This window comes from Chiloscyllium plagiosum, chromosome 34 (genome assembly GCF_004010195.1).
Source record: "Chiloscyllium plagiosum isolate BGI_BamShark_2017 chromosome 34, ASM401019v2, whole genome shotgun sequence".
Lineage (NCBI taxonomy): Eukaryota > Metazoa > Chordata > Chondrichthyes > Orectolobiformes > Hemiscylliidae > Chiloscyllium > Chiloscyllium plagiosum.
Window position 1 is genome coordinate 17,407,460 of NC_057743.1, and position 20,402 is coordinate 17,427,861.

Genomic DNA, 20,402 nt, shown 5'->3' on the forward strand with positions numbered 1-20,402 from the left:
ACTGTTTTGAAGTATGACAATGCTGCTCTTTGACAAAATTAGGTTGTCCTTGGTTGGTTTATTTTCAGGGGGGTCGTTCATTCATAGGTTACTAAATGTCTGGGTTTACCTACTTGAAGAAGTCTTTAAGTTTTTAAACAAATGCTTGTACAATGAAAGGGGAGTGGCCAGTTCACCCACTCTGCTTATCTCTGGTTTAGTTTGGTTTTTAGCAGTCTGGCTGTTCAGAGCTGCTAGTCAATTTTTTTGAGGCTGCCAGTCAAAGAATCAGCTACATGGAAGATCTCTCTGCCATCTCTCTCCTGTAAGACCCTGTGTTTGATTTTGCCATGTTTGCCAAGGGATTGGGGCTTGTTCCCAGAATTTGAAACCACATCATTAAGTTGGGATAGTTTGTTGGGTTTTTGGATAGGTTAAGATATTCTGCATTCTATTCTATTTAGTTTGTGTTTCATTTGATACTTTGTAAATAAATTCTGTTTTGTTTAAAACCAAGGGGGTTTGACCAGCTGCATCCCTCCTGGAATATCCACTCTACTCCTGCTTAAAACAACTAGAAAAGTTAGGGTCTGGGCTACCTCCTTGAAATGTTTTGAGGTGGTCTGCCCTGATCCATAACAGACCGGGGGCTGTCTGCAGGATTTTGTTCTATAGTTCTCATTTGGGATTCCAGGTTACTGGACTCTAAGCCAGCGAGTGGTAGGTATTAGTGTCTTTGTTCTGAGTGTTGAATTTTGTTGGTTGAAACAGTGCTTGGGATAGCAATGGTTCTTTCAGTCACTGAATTTTCTGAGGGTGGCAGAAGTGACTTTTGGGGTTTTAGAAGAGGTGAATAAAGCCAAGCTGCTGGAATTAGCAGACAAGCTGGAGTTGGAGCTGCCTCCTTCCGTGAGGAAAGGAGAGATAATTACAGTAAAAGCTCAGCATTTAGATTTGCTGGAAATGCCATCAGAATCTTTAGAGATGGCTAAGATTCAATTGAAAATGAAGCAGCTTGAGTTGGAGGCAAAAGACAAGGAAAGGGCAAAAGAAATTGAACTATTTGAATTGCAATTAAAAGCAGAGGAAAGAGAAAAGGAATGAATCACATTAGCAGAACAAAAAGAGAGAGACAAAAGGAGAGTGTGGAAGGAAGAAACATGGAGTTTTAACTTAAGAAGTTGCAACTTAGTTCAAAAATTCACTTCCTGAAGTAGTAAGAACTCATGTGGAGTGGAGAGTTAAAATGACACAATTAGCAGCTGAAATGGTTGATGAATATGAGTTGACCCATAAATCAAAGTTTGGCTTGCAACATCAATTTCAATCTGTCAGGGATAGAAATTGGGGAAAAGAGAAATCCTCACATGGAAAGGGAAAGATAGATCTTTGTGAAGATCATAAGAATAATTATATTTATAAGCTTAAATAGGGTAAAAAGGAAACCCATGAATAGGAAAGAAAAGTTAAAAAGGTCCAATGTTTTCACTGCCATAAAGTAGGCCACATAAAATCAGTGTTGATGGGTTAGAAAAAGCACTGGGAAGCCAGTGAATTCCATTGAATAGTAACAGAAAGCACAGTGGAAGCTAGAAAGTTGCACTCTAATGTACAACCAGGTTAAGTAGGAAGTGCCAGATCTTCTTAATCCACATACCTATGAATATAAAGTTTACTCACATAGACCAGCATCACCAGGTAAAGAGCTTACAATATTAAGAGATACAAGATGCTCTCAATCTTTGATCATGAAAGATGAGGAGATATATACCTCTGAAGGACTATTGACAGAAACGGTGCTAGTAATGGGAATTCAGGGTGAGACAACAAGCGCTCGATTATATCGTGTGTCCAGTGAAGAGCGGAAAAATCACGGTTGGAATACTGGTCGAGCTCTCAGCTCCAGGAATACAATTTGTCCTTGCTAATGATATAGTTGGTTACAGGTAGGAGTGTTGTCTACTGTGGTTGAAATGCCAGTGGAAACTCTGGCAACTGAACTATCCCAGCACACACATTCTGGGATTTTTCCCGACTGTGTGGGAACGAGGTCACAAACTCACCAGTTGAAACAGAAGAGATTGGAGAATACAGATAAAGATTAATTAGCAGAGACCCTATTTAATCAAATAGTTGACGCAAGCTAGGAGCAAATGGCTGACAAAGTAGAAATCTATAGCTCAGATAAATTAACTGAGTTACAGCAGCAAGATGAAAATTTAAAGCAATTACATCAAAAGGCATACATGGAGGAAGAATGTAGATGTATCCCTGAATATTACTATCTTATGAATGATGTCTTAATGAGGAAATGGAGACCATCACCTATTCAGGCAGATGAGAAAGGGACAGACATTCATGAAGTCATATTGCCAGTGGGTTATAGAAGGGAGGTGTTGCGGGTGGTGCAAGAACTAAGGGTCTTTTAAGGGTGAGAAAAACTCAACCTAAAATATAAAAACATTTTTACTGGCTTGTACTGCACAAGGATGAAGTTGAATTTTGCCAGATACGTCATATGTGTCAGTAATTGGAAAACCACAGGCCATAATAAAACTCATACCTTTAATACCTATTCCTGTATTTGAGGAACCTTTTACAAGAGACTTAATTGATTGCATAGGACCCCTATCTAAAACAAAAAATGGGAATCAGTATTTGTTAACAATAATGGATGTGTCCACTAGATTTCCAGAGTTCCATTACACAATATCTCTGCTAAAAGGACTTTGGAAGAGGTACTCAAATTTTTCAGTAGATACGACTACCCATAGAGATACAATAAGATCAAGGGTCAAACTTCACATCAAAATTATTCAAGTAAGTTATGGATAGCTTAGGAATAAAACAATTCAAACCTACTGTGTACCATCTGGAATCGCAAGGAGCACTAGAAAGGCGGCATCAGTCTTTAAAGACCATATTGAGGGCTTATAGTCGAGACTATTCAGATGATTAGGATAAGGGAATTCCGTTTGTACTTTTTGCAATCAGAGATGCACCAAATGAATCAACCAAATTCAGTCCATTTGAATTGGTCTTTGGGCATGAAATGAGAGGACTGCTAAAATTGATTAAGGAGAAATTGGTAATTCAGAATTCAGAGACCACATATTTGGAGTATGTGTCAGATATCAGGGAATCAATTAAACTGAGCTGGGGTGTTGGATAGACATCATATTTCAAAGTATCACAATATACAATGAAACGGGAGGCAGGCAAGAAATCAAAAACTCAATTTTGTTATTGGTGATAAGGTGTTGGTGTTATTTTCAGTGGTAGGTGAAACTTTAAAAGCAAAGTTTAGTGGACCTTATCAAGTTGAAAGGAGATAATGAGGTGAACTATTTGATAAGGACTCCAGACAGAAAGAAATCTCACAGGGTATGTCATGTGAATATGCGAGGGAAGGAATGCAAAAGGAGAATGTTATTGGTTACAACACAGTGAAGAACCAAGTTCAAAGGATTCTGAGTTGGACATTCCTCAAATTAAATTGGACAATGAGGAAGTTGTCAAAAGTTGGAATAAATTGAGTTACCTTTCAGAGGAAAATTAAAATGACCTTGAAGAGTTATTACTAGTGCATAAGGAGATATGTGGAGATAACTAGAAAGTATTAACCTAATTTTGCATGATGTAGATATGAGATGCTGTTCCAATTAAGCATCATCGTATAGACATAAGCCTCTAAAGTTGGCACAGATTCAAAAGGAGATTGAATGCATGCTCCAAAATGACATAATTGAAGTGAGCAATAGTGACTGAAGCTCAACTATAGTAATGGTGCCAAAACCAGATGGTACCCAACGATTATGTGTAGACTATTGCAAAATTAATGCAGTTACAAAGACTGATGCATATCTGATTTCATGTTTGGAAGACTGTTGAAAAGGTGGGACAAGCAACTTATATTTCTAAGTTCAACTTGACCAAAGAATACTAGCAGGTACGTTTTGTCCAAATGAGCTAAAACAATTTCAGCTTTTGTAACAGCGATGAACTGTATCAGTTTAAAGTCACAAAGTTTGGTATGAAAAATATGCCAGCCACATTTCAGAGACTAACCAATAAGGTCATTTCTGAATTAACCAATTTTGTTGTGTATACACATATGACCTGGTGATTTTTAGTCACATGTGGGAGGAACATTTGCAACATTTCTCAGAATTGTTTGATAGACTTTGGGAGGCAGACTTGCTGATAAACCTGGCTAAAGTGAATTTGCCAAAGCCCAAGTCTCTTTCCTGGGCCATGTTATTGGACATGGACAAATGGCCACAGGGACTACAAAAACAGGTAATTGGGGGAGTGTACCACACCATTGAAAATAGGAGCAGTACTATGATTCCTGGGATTGAGTGAATTTTATTGAAAATTTGTACCAAATTTTAGCAGTGTGGCTGCCCCACGCATTGAATTACTAAAGAAAGGCGAGAAGTTTTAGTAAACAGTGGATTTGACAGCTTGAAAGTTGTGTTAACCACTGTCTCAGTGTTAGCTGCACCTAATTACGTAAACTCATGCAAGATGGCTATCAATGAGATTCCATAAGACATAGGAGTGGAAGTAAGGCCATTCGGCCCATTGAGTCCACTCCTCCATTTAATCATGGCTGATGGGCATTTCAACTCCACTTACCAGCATTCTCCCCGTAGCCCTTAATTCCTTGTGACATCAAGAATTTATCAATCTCGGCCTTGAAGCCATTTAGCGTCCCGGCCTCCACTGCACTCCGCGGCAATGAATTCCACAGGCCCACCACTCTCTGGCTGAAGAAATGTCTCCGCATTTCTGTTCTGAATTTACCCCCTCTAATTCTAAGGCTGTGCCCACGGGTCCTAGTCTCTTCGCCTAACGAAAACAATCTCTTAGTGTCCACCCTTTCCAAGCCATGTATTATCTTGTAAGTTTCTATTAGATCTCCCCTTAACCTTCTAAACTCCAATGAATACAATCCCATGATCCTCGGCCGTTCCTCGTATCCTCCATTCAGGGATTATCCGTGTGAATCTCCGCTGGACACGCTCCAGTGCCAGTATGTCCTTCCTGAGGTGTGGGGACCAAAACTGGACACAGTACTCCAAATGGGGCCTAACCAGAGCTTTATAAAGGCTCAGTAGCACATCGCTGCTTTTATATTCCAACCCTCTTGAGATAAATGATAACATTGCATTCGCTTTCTTAATCACGGATTCAACCTGCATGTTTACCTTTAGAGAATCCTCGACTTTGTACTTTGGCTTTATGAATTTTCTCGCCGTTTAGAAAGTAGTCTATGCTTGTATTCTTTTTTCCAAAGTACAAGACCTCACATTTGATCACGTTGAGTTTCATCAGCCATTTCCTGGACCACTCTCCCAAACTGTCTAGATCCTTCTACAGCCTCCCCACTTCCTCAGTACTACCTGCCTGTCCACCTAACTTCGTATCATTGGCAAACTTCGCTAGAATGCCCTCAGTCCCTTCATTCAGATCATTAATATGTAACGTGAACAGCTGCGGCCCCAACACTGAACCCTGCGGGACACCGCTTGTCACTGGCTGCCATTCCGAAAAAGAACCTTTTATCCCAACTCTGTACCTTCTGTCAGACAGCCAATCCTCAATCCATGCCAGTAGCTCACCTTGAACACCATGGACCCTCACCTTACTCAGCAGCCTCCTGTGGGGCACCTTATCAAAGGCCTTTTGGAAATCTAGATAGACCACATCCACTGGGTTTCTCTGGTCTAACCTACTTGTCACCTCTTCAAAGAACTCCAACAGGTTTGTCAGGCACGACCTCCCCTTACTAAATCCATGTTGACTTGTTCTAATCCAACCCTGCTCTTCCAAGAATTTATAAACCTCACCCTTAACGATGGATTCTAGAATTTTACCAACAACTGAGGTTAGGCTAATTGGCCTATAATTTTCCATCTTTTGTCTTGATCCTTTCTTGAACAAGGGGGTTACAACAGCGATCTTCCAATCTTCTGGGACTTTCCCTGACTCCAGTGACTTTTGAAAGATCTCAACCAATGCCTCCGCTATTTCCTCAGCCACCTCTCTCAGAACTCGAGGATGTAACCCATCGGGGCCAGGAGATTTGTCAATTTTAAGACCTTTTAGCTTTTCTAGCACTATCTCTTTTGTAATGGCAACCATACTCAACTCAGCCCCCTGACTCCCTTTAATTGTTGGGATATTACTCATGTCTTCCACTGTGAAGACTGACGCAAAGTACTTATTAAGTTCTCCAGCCATTTCCTTATCTCCCATCACTAGCCTTCCAGCATCAGTTTGAAGTGGCCCAATGTCTACTTTTGCCTGTCGTTTGTTTCTTATGTATTGAAAGAAACTTTTACTATCATTTCTAATATTACTGGCTAGCCTACCTTCATATTTGATCCTCCCCTTCCTTATTTCTCTCTTTGTTATCCTCTGTTTGTTTTTGTAGCCTTCCCAATCTTCTGATTTCCCAGTGCTCTTGGCCACTTTATAGGATCTCTCTTTTTCTTTGATACATTTCCTGACTTCCTTTGTCAGCAATGGCTGTCTAGTCCCTCCCCGGATAATCTATCTTTTCTTGGGAATGAACCTCTGTACAGTGTCCTCAATTATACCTACAAACTCCTGCCATTTTTGCTCTACTGTCTTCCCCGCTAGGCTCTGCTTCCAGTCGATTTTCGTCAGTTCCTCTCTCATGCCCTCGTAATAACCTTTATTTATTTAACTGTAACACCATTACATCCGATTTTGCCTTCTCTCATGTGGGTGTTGACCCACAGGAAGACGGCGAAAAGATTGAAAAACTTGTCTGGTATTTCTCCAGAAAGTTGAACATTCATCAGAAATATTCGACACCTGAGAAGGAGACTTTGAGCTTCGTGTTGGCATTACAACATTTGAATGTTTATGTTACCAGTAACGTATCTGAGACAGTTATATAAACTGATCATAACCCATTGAAGTTTGTGGAAAAATTTAACAACATAAATTCCAGACTGTTTCGATGGAGTTTCTTGTTACAATCATTCAATTTTAAAATTGTGCATATGGCAGGATATGAAAACGTGACTGCCGATGCATTGTTGAGACATGAATGAGAAATGGAAGCATTTGGTGGCAGGAGTAAATGGACTGAAACAGAATGTAGTAGTGCATATATATATATGTTTATAATCAATTGTATGTTTATAATCAATGTAATGTATATGGATATTGTAGTATACTAATAGTGTAAGATGAAGGAGTTGTAAAATGAAGTCATCTTTGGATTTTTTTTTGAGGGGATCGGTGTGACGATGCTGCTCCTTTAACAAGGTTAGGTTGTCCTTCATTTTATTAAGGGTTTTTGCCCGAAACGTCGATTTTCCTGCTCCTCGGATGCTGCCTGACCTGCTGTGCTTTTCCAGCACCACTCTAATCTAGACTCTGGTTTGCAGCATCTGCAGTCCTTGTTTTTACCTTCGTTTTATTTTCCAGAGTGGTTGTAAACCGTTTCTGTAATGTCGAGGTTTATCTTCTTAAAACTTTAAAGTTTTTAAACAAACACTTGTACAATGAAAGGGGAATGGCCAGTTCTCCAGCTCTGCTTTTCTCTGGTTTGGTTTTTAACAATCTGGCTGTTCAGATCTGCTAGTCAGTTTTTGAGGTTACCAGTCAAAGAAACAGTTACATGGAAGAACGTGCTCCATGCTGAATCTCTCTGCCATGTCTCTCTGTCCTGCAAGACCCTGTTGTTATGAAGTTGAAAGCGTATGCTATACTTTTTAAAGAGAGAGTGAATGCTAATTTGCACTGAGAATGTACAAGCACCTGTCATATGACTAACTAGCAGTCTGAGTGAACTGGAAAATTGAACATATGTAACATTTAGCTGTGAAATAGATACCTAAGTTGGTTGCTATTTTGACAACAATTTGAATTTAACCAATCAGTTCAAATTATGTCTCAGGATACTAAAACCCAATCGAGTTTGAATTTATTGTTTTGCCAACCCCGAATCAATGAGACGATCCAATGTTTGGGATATAAAGAAGAGGCATTTTAAAAGTTAGAGAGTAACTGCCATTGACAGAATAACTGCCAGCAAAACACTCCCTGTTAAAGGTATCTTTTTCATATGAAGCATCTTTGCAGTAAAAAGAAAGAAGACGACCCAGGGAGATCTTTAGCCGATAGGAGAAAGAAACCGGAGATGCCAGCTGCTGTATGATTTTGAAATTAAGTTTATGTAATTTTAATAAGGATTTTATTGGAACAGTGTATAGTTATAGCGTTGGAGGCAGATAATAAGCAGTTAAGAGAAAGTGGGGGGTTTAGAGTTGTAAATAGTTTTTAATGTTCAATTAGAGTTAAAAAATAAATTGATATTATTTTCGTTAGGTGGTGGAATTTGGGATTTCTGTCACCCATATTTCAACAGATTATGAGGCAAGCTGAGCTTTTTCTAGATGTTTACTTTAATTAACAGAGGGGTTCACTGCTGTGTTGTAACACTGTTTGATTTTACTGTTTTTTTTTGCCAAGGGGGTATACATGGGGATTGTTGCAGGAATTTGGAACAGCATCATTAAGTTGGGATAGTTTGTTGGGTATTTGGATAGGTTAAGTTATTCTGTTTTGTTTAAAAACTCAATACTCTGTAAATAAATTCTGTTTTGTTTAAAAACTCAAGGGGTTTTGACCAGCTGCATCACTCCTGGAATATCCACTTTACACCTGTTCACAACAAGTAGAAAAGTTCGGGTCTGGGCTACCTTCTTGAAATGTTTTGAGGTGGTCTGGCCTGATCCATAACAGAAGCATGTAGAAGAACCCAATAAGTTATACAAGGGATACACTTAATTGACACCACCAATGCCAAAATGACTCATGGCAAGCAGCAGTTAATTTTTCACTGCACCAGTATTTATTTTCCATTGGCTTGGAAAACGTTGTCAAGATTTTTGATTTCAAACCAAATAAGAATGACAGTTAGACTATGAAACCAGTCACAGAATTTGAATTCTTGTTTCATGAGCTTTTATAGAAAGATGATTGTGATAGCATACCCAGATGCCCTCCATCAAATAAACCCAAATGCTGCTGCAGTCTGTATACAGAGCAGGAAGATGGATGCAGCTTCATCTTTAGTCCAAAATCTTGTGTAAATTACATTTTAGAAATTATATCTTATTTAAAACCAATGTATAAATCAAGACTTTGAGACCAAGTATTACAGTAGTTTTGGATCTGTGAAGATCCATAACTACGTCTTACATTTCTATTAGAAAAATGAAATTCTGTATAGGCTGTTCTCGACAACCAATGAGTTTAACCTGAGGGTATCACTCCTCAGTTGAGAAGGCAGGGCCTTGATGATGACCCCACTACGTACAGGAATTGAGCCCACTCTGCATCATTCTCCATTGCAAACCAGTTATTCATCCAGTTGAGCCAAATGCCTACCACTATAAATACCATAGAGAAGACCACAACCAATGGTAAGGAAATGTTGATATTGCAAAATCTACACTGATGAATAATATGAGCCACTGCAGGACAGTAGTAGCAGTAGTTAATAAAGGTGAGAGTTGATAAACTGGACTTGTTGATGAAGTGTTTTTTAAAGGCACAACAATTGTTAGTCTGCATTTGTTTCAGGGAAGGTGGTGTCCAACTGACTTGAACGGTTTGAGGAATAAGAATATCTTTGCTTTGTAACATTTAATTTTTAGGTATGTTCCAACTTTACAGATAAAACAGTATTGAAGGTTTGGTTTTTACTACGAGATTTCTCATGGAATTGCTCATAATGAGTTGCAAGTTTTATAATTAGTGCTTTATATGTATTGGTCTTACTAAAAGCTCCACCTTGACTGGAATGAAACTGTAGGATATGAAGCACTAGGAAGAGAATGAAGGCTTTGGACTGTATGGTTTAGGAGCTTTGGAAAAATATATTTTGGAAATGATGGAAAGCTTCCTGGTACCTAGCCAGATTGGAAAGCTCATTCTAGTGGAACTTGTAGGCCTGGAAACTTCGGGTTGTTCAGCTCAGTTAGCAGCAGAAATGTGGTTTAGTGGCTTGTGAGCTCTTCAGGAGCCCAAGAGTTCTGTTCTTTCGATCCTCAGAAAAGACTTTCTCAGATATTTTTCATTCATTCCAAGGAAAGATCGCATTGTTACAAGACAGCATTTATTACCCTCAAAGGTAATTGGGATAAGCAGTAATTGCAAATCTTGCCCATGTTCAAATCCCAGGAGCAAATGAGCGATCTAGAAAGATGGTTTTGAGCTCCACTTGAACAGTTGGTGGTATAGGAAGGATCTGAAGATTTCAGAGCATTTTGGAGCATTACTGGTGCTACTGGGGGCACACTGATCTTGCAATATAGGTGAGAAGTGCACAGGAGAATTGGAGCTCAAACTACCTGAATGTTTTTCGAATTATCAGGTGTCACCTCCCTGCTACGTTCTGACGCAAAAGCAATTTTCCTCCCAAGCCTTTCGGCAACTTCAGATATCCATCACCATTTTTCCACTTGTCAAAGGTTCAATTTCCTCAGGTAATACATTGATTAACATTTTTGTGAAAAAGTACTTCGTGCTCTTTTAATGTAATATTGTAATTGATCCATTAAATCTCAGTAAAATAGCACAAAGGTATTTTGTGTTAACTGGTGTGCAATCTAAGGAAATAGATCTAAATGATCTCCAGTAAGTCGAATTTTAATTAAGTTGCTGAATCATTTTTTGAGAGGGTGAGAAAGAATTGAAGTAAAGTTTTCCTATGTATGTAGCTACTAATTAAAGCCCATATGCATTGTTTTTGCACAAATGTATTAACGTGTTAGTGCTGACCTTCCTAAGATAATATATTCTCTTCTCTGTTTACTCAAGTTTATTGACCTCATCCCCATCAATTTGGTGGGTGTCAATATTCCAGCATTTTTAACTATTACTCATTCGTCACTCAAGTCCTGGCTCTCAACTGTTGGAGAAGTAGACTAATACAGCATGAAAACAGACTCTTTGTTCCAACTCGTCCATGCTGACCAGGTTTTCATTCTTTTAAATGTAGTAACTGTACCTGCATCCACATTTCCTCTGGCAGTTCATTGCACACATGAAGTACTCGCTGCAAAAACAAAAATAGTCACCCCTTGTGTAATTGTACTCACCACTACCACTTCCTCTGGCAGTTCATTCCAAATGCACACCACGCTCTGTGTGAAAAATTTGCCCCTCAGGTCCCTTGTATATCTTCCTCGTCTCACCTTAAATGAGATTCCAGTCAAATCTGGTCCTACGCTACCTATTTATTATATGTCAATTCTGCAGACTGTTCCATTCCCCATTCTTTTTCTGGAGTTATGCACTGAATTTGTCACACTCATGAGTGCCATATTTAATCTAACTCTTAGGAATGCCCTTCAAGCTACAAGGTTAAATCAATCTTTAATCCATCCTCTTTTTATAGACTATTTAAAAGTTAATGCTTGTCGCATTAATTGAGATTATTTGAAATCAATGTTTTATAGAAATTAATGTTCACAAAATTGAGTAATTTTATGGACTTGAGGTAAAATTGAGATGGTTGTCATACTCTTCTGTGGAGTGACCTCCTATTAAAGCATAATGACTGACTGTTAAAAGTTCATTTTGGTAAATCTGAATCGTTATCTAGTCAGAAAATTTCTCTCCTATCTTTTCTCCTGTCAGTTTACCTCCTTTTATGATTAAACGTTTAATATTTTTTGGCTTTCGCTGTTTTTCTCATTGAGCAAGTCTATTAATGCACCAGATGTACCATTAACTAATTCTTGTTGCCTATTCAAATAAACTTTGTCATTGGTGTGAACCCTGGTAACACTTAGCTACTAATGTCTTTCAGACATCACTAGTTCATGATTCCATAATCCATTTGTTTGTTTAGTCATTATAAAATGCTAGTCCTGAGACCCCCTTGGAAAGTGTACATTGATTGGGATATGGCTCAGCTGTAATTTTTTTATACATTTCACTAGTCTGCTACATATTCTCATGGATAACGTACGATTGCTTGGGCATATTAGTACATGACTGCTGAAACTATAGTGTTGTTAGACAGGAAGACATCCTCACTGGTCCTAAAATTAGTGTGAAATTGATGACATCTGCTTACAGGATCTCTGTGAACATTTTCCTGAGGTGTGTGCAATGTCATAAACTTCCTGAGTACACTTGTAAGGGATTGAATGGGTCATCCACCAAGTTTATCTTCACATCCTCTCCTTTTATCCTAAGAGCCATCATATTTGGCAGAGTTGCACAAGGCTAATGAATTGATACATTGGTCATCAGTTCATTTTTGTTTGGAGGAAGTTTTGCCAAAATATTCTTTAAGCTGGGTTCATTTTGTACTTATAATCTTTGCCCAAATACCGCAGAAGAGACAGGTCCAGTTTAATTTTCTTTCTTTTTGTTTTGGTCTATGCATGAGAGGACAGAATTGGAAGAATACATAGTAGCTATATAGTTGCAACAAGTGCTACATATGGAGCTCAGCAGTTTGCCAAATAAACTAAAGTTGTCAATCTTCCTTTGCAACTCTTCCTACCCTAACCCTCAAAAAATGCAAAACAAAATGTTTTGTTGATGGTTACTAAACATTGGTGATGAGGACTGGCTCAGTACTTACCACTAACTAAGGTCAACTCTCTCCTTTCAGGTTTACTTCCCCCAATTCGGGTGGATGTGTATTGATGCCACAGATCCAAGCAAAGGCAACTGGTTGCGGTACGTGAACTGGGCTCGCTCCTCCGATGAGCAGAACCTCTTCCCTCTGGAGATCAACAGGGCTATCTACTACAAAGTGTTCAAGGTAGCCATATCCCTGTGATGTGAAGATTAGTACAAGTTCTCATAAAGTTGCACACTCTCGCCCTGCCCACTTCACATAAACACATACGAGTGTAAGCCATCATAAATATATGTTTGAATTAAGTATTTTTTGTGTTTTCTAGTAAGGATCTCTTGCTCAAATTCTTTAATAGAAAATTATTTTGAGGCTACTTTGATCCATTTCATCTTTTGATTCTCTCCCAAAATATTCCATGACACTTGCCTGTGTCATCTACCTTTTTCTTCTCATCTCTGCTTATGGAAAGTTCAATACATCAACAGTTTTTCAAATAGTGCTCTAAAATAAGTTATACTTTTCTTAACTTTCTTTCAATTAGTTATCTTAGCTTTCAAATTGTAATTGGAAAGAAACTTGGGATATCTAAATGTCACTTAATTGGATTGAATTTTGATCTTTTGGGGATTTTTTGTTACTAACTGTGGATATACTTTTGTGGTTTCGTCAGATGACTTACTGTTTCCAGACATCCGAACAGCCATTGTTTCTGTTCTGTAATACCTCCATCACTTTTAAACATGTATTCAAGGATTTTTTTTTAAAAAGTCCCTTTTGAGCTTTGCAGCAGCGTCCAGGAGGTTAATCTTTCATTCCCACAGACTACAGGGTAATCCAGAAAGGCTGACAGTCCAAGGTGCTTTCCCATGAAGCCTGAATTAAAGCAGTGGCTGTTTTAACCTCGAAGCTTGTGTTCTTTTAGCAAGCAGCCAATTCCAAAACCCTTAATCGACTATACCCAGTAAGATTGGAAACAAATGTCAGTTACATCTTAATAAAGTTTTTCAAACTATTTGTTTTCAGAAGTTTTATTTTATGCATGCAGTGTTGTTCTTGTGTTTACATCCAGATAAAATAGATTTTGAAATTTGTCATTATTTTTATTGTTCATGGATGAAAGTCTTTTCTTGAGCTCTGTCTTCTTGTATTTTATATTTAATACTTGATTTGTGCAAACCTGTCCTTGCACAACTTTACTGCAACTACCCACAAGGTAAGTGTTGTATTTCATTGACCCTGAAACACTGTTCACACCAAGACGTTGGGATAGTCTCTTGAGGCTCAAATTTAGAAGGAATTTTGGAAGTACAATTTAATGTGTATTTGAGTATAAACATTTCATGTGTATTGGATAAACAGTTCATAGCAAATCTTGAAAAATCTAAAGCAAGTATTTTAATTATTTCTAAATAAATAGAACTTTCTCCAGTGGCCAGGTATATAAAAGACTCAGTAGTGTAAAGCTAAACCAAAGAAACTAGAAGGCTCCAGTTACAATTTGTAGGTTCTGTTGAGTTAGCTAATCTGAACTAGAATGATGCAGAGGTATAACAGTTACCATTTGTCATGGAATCCCATGGATTACTCAAACAAATTGTTACATAATCCACAGAATTAAGATACAATGTGGAGTTCTGTTTTGATACTGTTTCAATAAATGTTTGATGGATTCTGCAGGCTCAGGAAGTTAGGTTTTGTACAACCTTCCATTTATGAAAAAGCATTACAGGCTAGAAGTTGAAATATTGCTGATTTCCTATGGTGCTAAATGAAATAAATGAAGTAAATCTTTCCAAGGGAAAAGGTAACTTTCTGCTTGGAATATTTCCTGCTCACATGTTCACCACCCTGAGCTCCGGGGACTCACTGAACTAAATTTAAAACTGCTTTTCCCACAGTATTTGTCAAATGCTGTTGGCCCACACGCTTATTCACTCTTGTCCTTATGAGATTATCTGCATCTTTGCTTTCTAAATCCATTTTATTCCCTGTAATAAAAGCAGAATATGCTGGAAAAGCTAAGTAGGTACGGCCCATCCAAGTACAGAGAAACATACCCTATTAGCTGTATTACATTAAAACAAAAATATGTTAAATGGGCAGTGTTAAGTGAGGACTTACTGTACACATCATCAAATTCTACACAATAATATTCCCACTGGTGATGTTCTATATCCCATAGGATTGTGGTCTGTAACACACAAATTGGAATTGACTGGCTGTTGCAGTGTCTGATAGTCCATCTCTCTGCGTGCCCATTTTCCCTCACTGTGTACATCTTTGACAATTGATCTTGCCGCCTGAGTTCCCTCACCATATAAATGTTGATTGTCATGCCCCTACGTGACTCCCACTTCCAGAAGCCACATGACTAGAGAAAAGTGCATACTCTTAACCAGCTTAGCCAGCTTGTTGGATTTGTTTCATTTTGGTCCAGATGGACTATCACTGTGGGGTAAAATAGGTTTTGTGGTGGCAATACAAACATATGAACAAAAAAAAACCTTAGGAACTGATGTGCAAAGGCAGTATATTAAAGTATTAGAAATATTGGCTCTTCAGTCCATCATGACCTTATGGAATCTCTGCAAGAGCAGCTCAAGTAGTCCTGTTCCTTTGTCTGTTCTCTGTAGACCTGCAGTTTTTTTCCCCCTTCATTTCCATATCTAGTAAGTCTGTGCTGGACTAAGAAAAATCACGGGGAATGCTGTTTAGTCTCACAAGCTGACCAGGGGCCCAGAAACAAATCTCGACCACACAAAGGTGCCTCCATGTTTGAAAGTCGACAGCAACATCCTACAGTATAATTTAGCATTGTGGATCTACCTACAGCACATGGACTGTAGCGATTCAAGAACCTTCTCAGGAACAGCTAGGGTTAGGCAATAGATACTGGCCCACCAGTAACACTCTCATCCCATGAATTTTTTTTTTAATCCTCTGCTTTAGAGTATTGGATTTAGAAGCCTACCTGTAGTGCAACAAGCAATAGCATGAAATCATGAACAATAAGATGAAGCAGTAATGATTATTGATGAATTTGGACCACCTAAAAATAAGTAAATAAGATAATTTGGAATGACACCACACAATGATGCACAATAAATTCAAGATTTTTCTCTTGAACTGCATGCTTTGAACAAAGAACCATTTGGAAAGCTCAACCATCATTTTTCTAAATCAGCAGATCTTTAGGATCGAGCCTTCACTGAACATCATTTTGCATTTGCGCTCTTCTGGCAAAATATGAGAAATCATTCATAAATGGCAATGGAATTAAAGAAGCAATGACTATAGCTACTTACTTTTTAGTCAAAGACTTATGAATATAGAAGAAGAAATAGCAGCATTTGAGAACTTGCAACTTCTTTTTTATGCTTCGACAGTAGCAAGACATCTTTCAGCAACTAGGAAAGGGTCTGAAAGACTGTTAATGCTTTTCGCTGCCGTTTGATGAATTTGTTGATACACAACCAAGCTAATTAGAGATGGAAATGTGTTGCTGGAAAAGCGCAGCAGGTCAGACAGCATCTAGGGAACAGGAGAATCGACGTTTCGGGCATTAGCCCTTCTTCAGGAATCAATCCTTCCTGAAGAAGGGCTAATGCCCGAAACGTCGATTCTCCTGTTCCCTAGATGCTGCCTGACCTGCTGCGCTTTTCCAGCAACACATTTCCATCTCTGATCTCCAGAATCTGCAGACCTCACTTTCCAACCAAGCTAATTAGTTTTGTCTTTAAAACTATGCACACAAAATCAAAGAGTATCTTCTCACCTTTTTATCCCCTCAAAAAGAGAATAAGGGGTGAGGATATCTCCTCCAAATTTCAAAAGGTGCATGCTTGAAAAGAAACTGCTTTCCATCATATTTGATGGTGCACTGAGGATGCTTGGTACAAATGTCGTCTTGTTGGGTTTTGCAGAAAGTATCCTGATTTCTTCTTTTGTCAATTACCATTGAATAATCTACCAGCAAGCATTAGCAATTTAAATTTATGGACTTTTCTCATCAAACAGTTAAGATTGTGTACTCCATTCATGTAAGAGCCCTTCAGGATTTAAATTCTCACTCAGCTAACTAAATGCTGTGTACATCCTCCATGCTGCTGTGAGGTGCTTAAGTCGAAGGAAGATTTACAGAGATTTTTAATTCTGATATCTGAAATTGTCACTTAAATCAAGGGATGAAGTGTGCAGTGTTCTGTCATGGTTGCTCAACTTCAGGTTCTGTACAAATGTAACATCAAAACTGAAAGAGCTGAACTGTGAACTGCAAGGCAAGGGCAGAGATTTATTGCATATGATCAGTGCTGTAAATGCGTCAAATTGAAACTGAGCTGTGGCCTCCCCAATTTTTTTTTAAAAAGCAGCAAACCTCCTGAGTCTAGAGAAAATACTAGAAAAAAACCAAAGACAGTGAAAAATGGTTCCACCTAGAAAACCCTTGTGCACCCGTGAGGAAGTCCGTTGAATTCAACAGATTATTTCAGGAATTAGATTTGACGGAACAAATAGTCATGGTTGTCTCAAATTCATTCCTCAAGTAGACATTGGTGGGTTAGCTATGAAATTCCATCAGATGTTTGATTACAAAGTAACAGAGTTAGTATGGTGATAATTATGGTGTAAAATGAGATTGAGCTGAAAGCCAAATCAAGGGGCAGTGAATTTTGGAGACTTAATGAGAAAAATACTCATTTCCAATAACTTGTGCTTTTAAAGTGAAAGCTAGCTTTGGCTTCATATTCCTCTGTGCGACAACATTCTTCCGAATGAAGACAATCCAGTGCAAATATTGCATCCACTTTGCAGATACCCATTTGATGGACTGTATATGACTAGCAGGTTCAAACTACAACCCAGATATCAAGACAGTGGCAGATAATTTGCAGTTACAGGTGTCACAATGAGACTTGCTGAATCTCACCACTATAGGATGTTCTTCACAAATTATTATCTGTTGATGCATGCCATCTATGGAATGCACAGCTCACAGAATTATAGTCCCATTGACTTGTCTGAATGCACAGGATTGAATAAGACATCATAGGCCATCCTTTATTCCAGCTTGAATCAACATTCAACTTTGTTCAATTTCTAAAATTCTCAACATTTGATAAATTTAATACAGTACCAATTCAAGCAGTTACTTGAGGGGAATTTTCTGCCTACAAGAAAGTGAAAGATAAATTGCTAGACATTGGAAACATGCAATAACAACTGAGCAAGTTATTCAGCATCTGAAAGAGTAAGATAGATTAAAAATTATGCTGAAGGAACTTATGTTCCAAATACTAACTGAACAAGTAGTTTTAAGGATTTCAACTGAAAAATAAATTGGTCATTTTTCTTTTTAAAGTGTGCAATGGCCCTGCTATGTATTTCAGAAATAATCCAGTAGTAACTCTGCCTTCACTGCTTCTGTACCTGTGCAACTGATTTGAGTGATTGCAGCAATATTTAGAGATGCAATACTACCTTAGGGACAGTGCCAGTTAGTCCTACATTTGCTATGTTGACTCATTCCAAAGTGTTTTTGTATCTGACAGCCACAACTTTAGCCATATACATCCATCAATGTTGGCAGTTCTCTGTTTAGCACTTTTTTGGATTTATAATACTTGATTTTTTTCAATGATGAATCTTCTATATTTGAGTAGTTGTTCTTCTGCAGTGTTACACACAGGTGAGGTAAAAATGTCACCTTTCTGCAAAGGTCCCCCTTTTTTCTCTATCTACCCCATCAATCTTTTTGTACACACTGGCTTTCCTTGGTTTACATGCACCTGTTCTTCAATAGGTTTGTTTCTTTATTGTTTGAGGTTTCAATATTCAGCCTTAATTATACCAGCATACTTGTGCTTATTTCAAAAGCTGCATTTCTATCCCAACTGCAACCAATTGTCATGAGAGAAATAAAAGCAGAGATTTGCTTGAAACGGTTAGCCCCACAGGAATGCTATGCAAATGTGCTTCACATCCTCCGTTAAAATTTGACTCTAGGTAAAACCCCACAAGAATGTGGTGACTGGTTGTTTCAAGTAAGCATTAAACTTTTGTCAAAGTCACATCTGTAAGATATCCAGTGTTGTCAGTAGGGCCTAACAGCTTATTCATCCATTTCATACTTTGTTTTATTTCCGCCATGTGAGAAGCAAGTTTCTTTAGAAATTTTCTCCGTTTTATTTGCTTTACGTAAAGAACAACAAAGATCAGTAAAGATCAAAATTATATCACCTTAAATTTGACTCTTCCAATTCCAACAATTTTAAAGTTAGTATCAAGTGAAAGCATCTTTTGCTTGCCTCAGATGCTATCCATACCACATATTACAGCACACATATTAGATCCTGCTAATTATAAAGGTGCTATTGAATTTTTAATTTTGATTGTTTTTAAGTCTTGCCATTTGAGATGATGGATTTAAACTTTGTTTGAGTTACTTTTTCCATGTGCTCCTTTAAGTCTTCAGTTTGAATTGTTCCTACCCTTTATCAATGGTAGAACTTAAATGTCAGTGCTATTGAGTTGCACAAATCAGAATGTTGCTTCTGAAGCAGTCCAACATTTCGAAGACAAAATATATTATTATACAGAATCAAAATACTCTGGATACTGGAAATTTGAAATAATAACAGAAAATGCTAAAAGTATTCAGCAGTCCTGTCAGCTAATGTGGCAAGGGAAACGGAGTTACCATTTCAGATCAATGACCTTTCCTGAGAACTGAAAACTATTTACCTGTTCTGATGACAAGTCACCAAACTGAAACGTTTGACCTTGTTTCTTTCTCTATGGATGCTACCAAAACTTGCAAGTATTTTCTGCACTTTCTGTTCTTGTACATAATTGTACTTCCTTGGAATTTTTTGAAAAGTGGGTTAAATTTAGTAACCATTATTTTCTAGAAAAATATGTGTAAGGAAATATTGCAAACAATAGAGACGAATAAGTAACTGTTCTTGTGGTACAGTATTGGATGATGCGGTTTACTTGCTCATTACCATTTACTTAATTTGCAAAGAATAGCAAAGACTAATTAGCAGTGAAAGCAGTTTGATCTTCTACAACAAGCTGGTGCCCTTGGTTAATAAGGACTGATGTGTGCAATTGCTAGTAAATGTTCTGAGTAATAACGTTTTAACTGCAGGCACTAGTAAGTGTTTCACACAGACTTTAGAATCCTCTGGTGGCTGATTGGAAAGTGTGTAAACTTGCACTGAAACACACAAGCTAAGAAATTCCTAAATTTTGAACACTGCCCTGTTCTGTGTTAGGTGTGCCAGAACTGATCTAATATCTTGCCTCAAGCTAATGATACTAAAATTAATTAGAGATGTCTCCTGATAATATGCTATCCTTACTGGATCACAGAATCCAGAAATTGAGTTTTCTCCACAGTCATAAGTAATGGAGCTCTTTATCAAAATTCAAGGTAATATCAAGGTACTGATCATTACCATGGAAGTTAGAAATGTTAGCTGCTTATTTTCTGAGGGGATTAATGTTCAGTCTAGCGATGCCTGTCTTAAATTTGGTATTAATACCAATGTACCTGTTCAAATTAAGATCTAGCTGGCATTGTGGATTGTCACAGACTTGGGAAAAGTTTGTAAAACAGATACTACTGGTGACTTTACAAGATAAGGAGATCACTATGGATGAGAGAAAACATGCAATACACACATACATCCAGAAAGATGCCCTCACCACTTTGTCTAAGTGTTGTCCACTCCATATGTAAAGAAGACTTTATCTGTTGCTAGTTTTA

At 38.0% G+C, this 20,402-nt stretch overlaps 1 protein-coding gene across 6 annotated transcripts in view; it reads left to right on the plus strand.

Moving 5' to 3' along the window:
• Positions 1-20,402, plus strand: part of prdm2b (PR domain containing 2, with ZNF domain b) — a 172,822-nt gene that overhangs the window by 108,615 nt on the left and 43,805 nt on the right. For 5 of the 6 annotated variants that reach the window (XM_043675650.1, XM_043675654.1, XM_043675651.1 and 2 more), the window contains one exon: positions 12,662-12,814. The exons of the other annotated variant lie outside the window; for it this stretch is intronic. In XM_043675650.1, the coding sequence (XP_043531585.1) occupies positions 12,662-12,814 (153 nt within the window). The remainder of the gene's footprint in view (positions 1-12,661; positions 12,815-20,402) is intronic. 6 annotated transcript variants of the gene reach the window in all.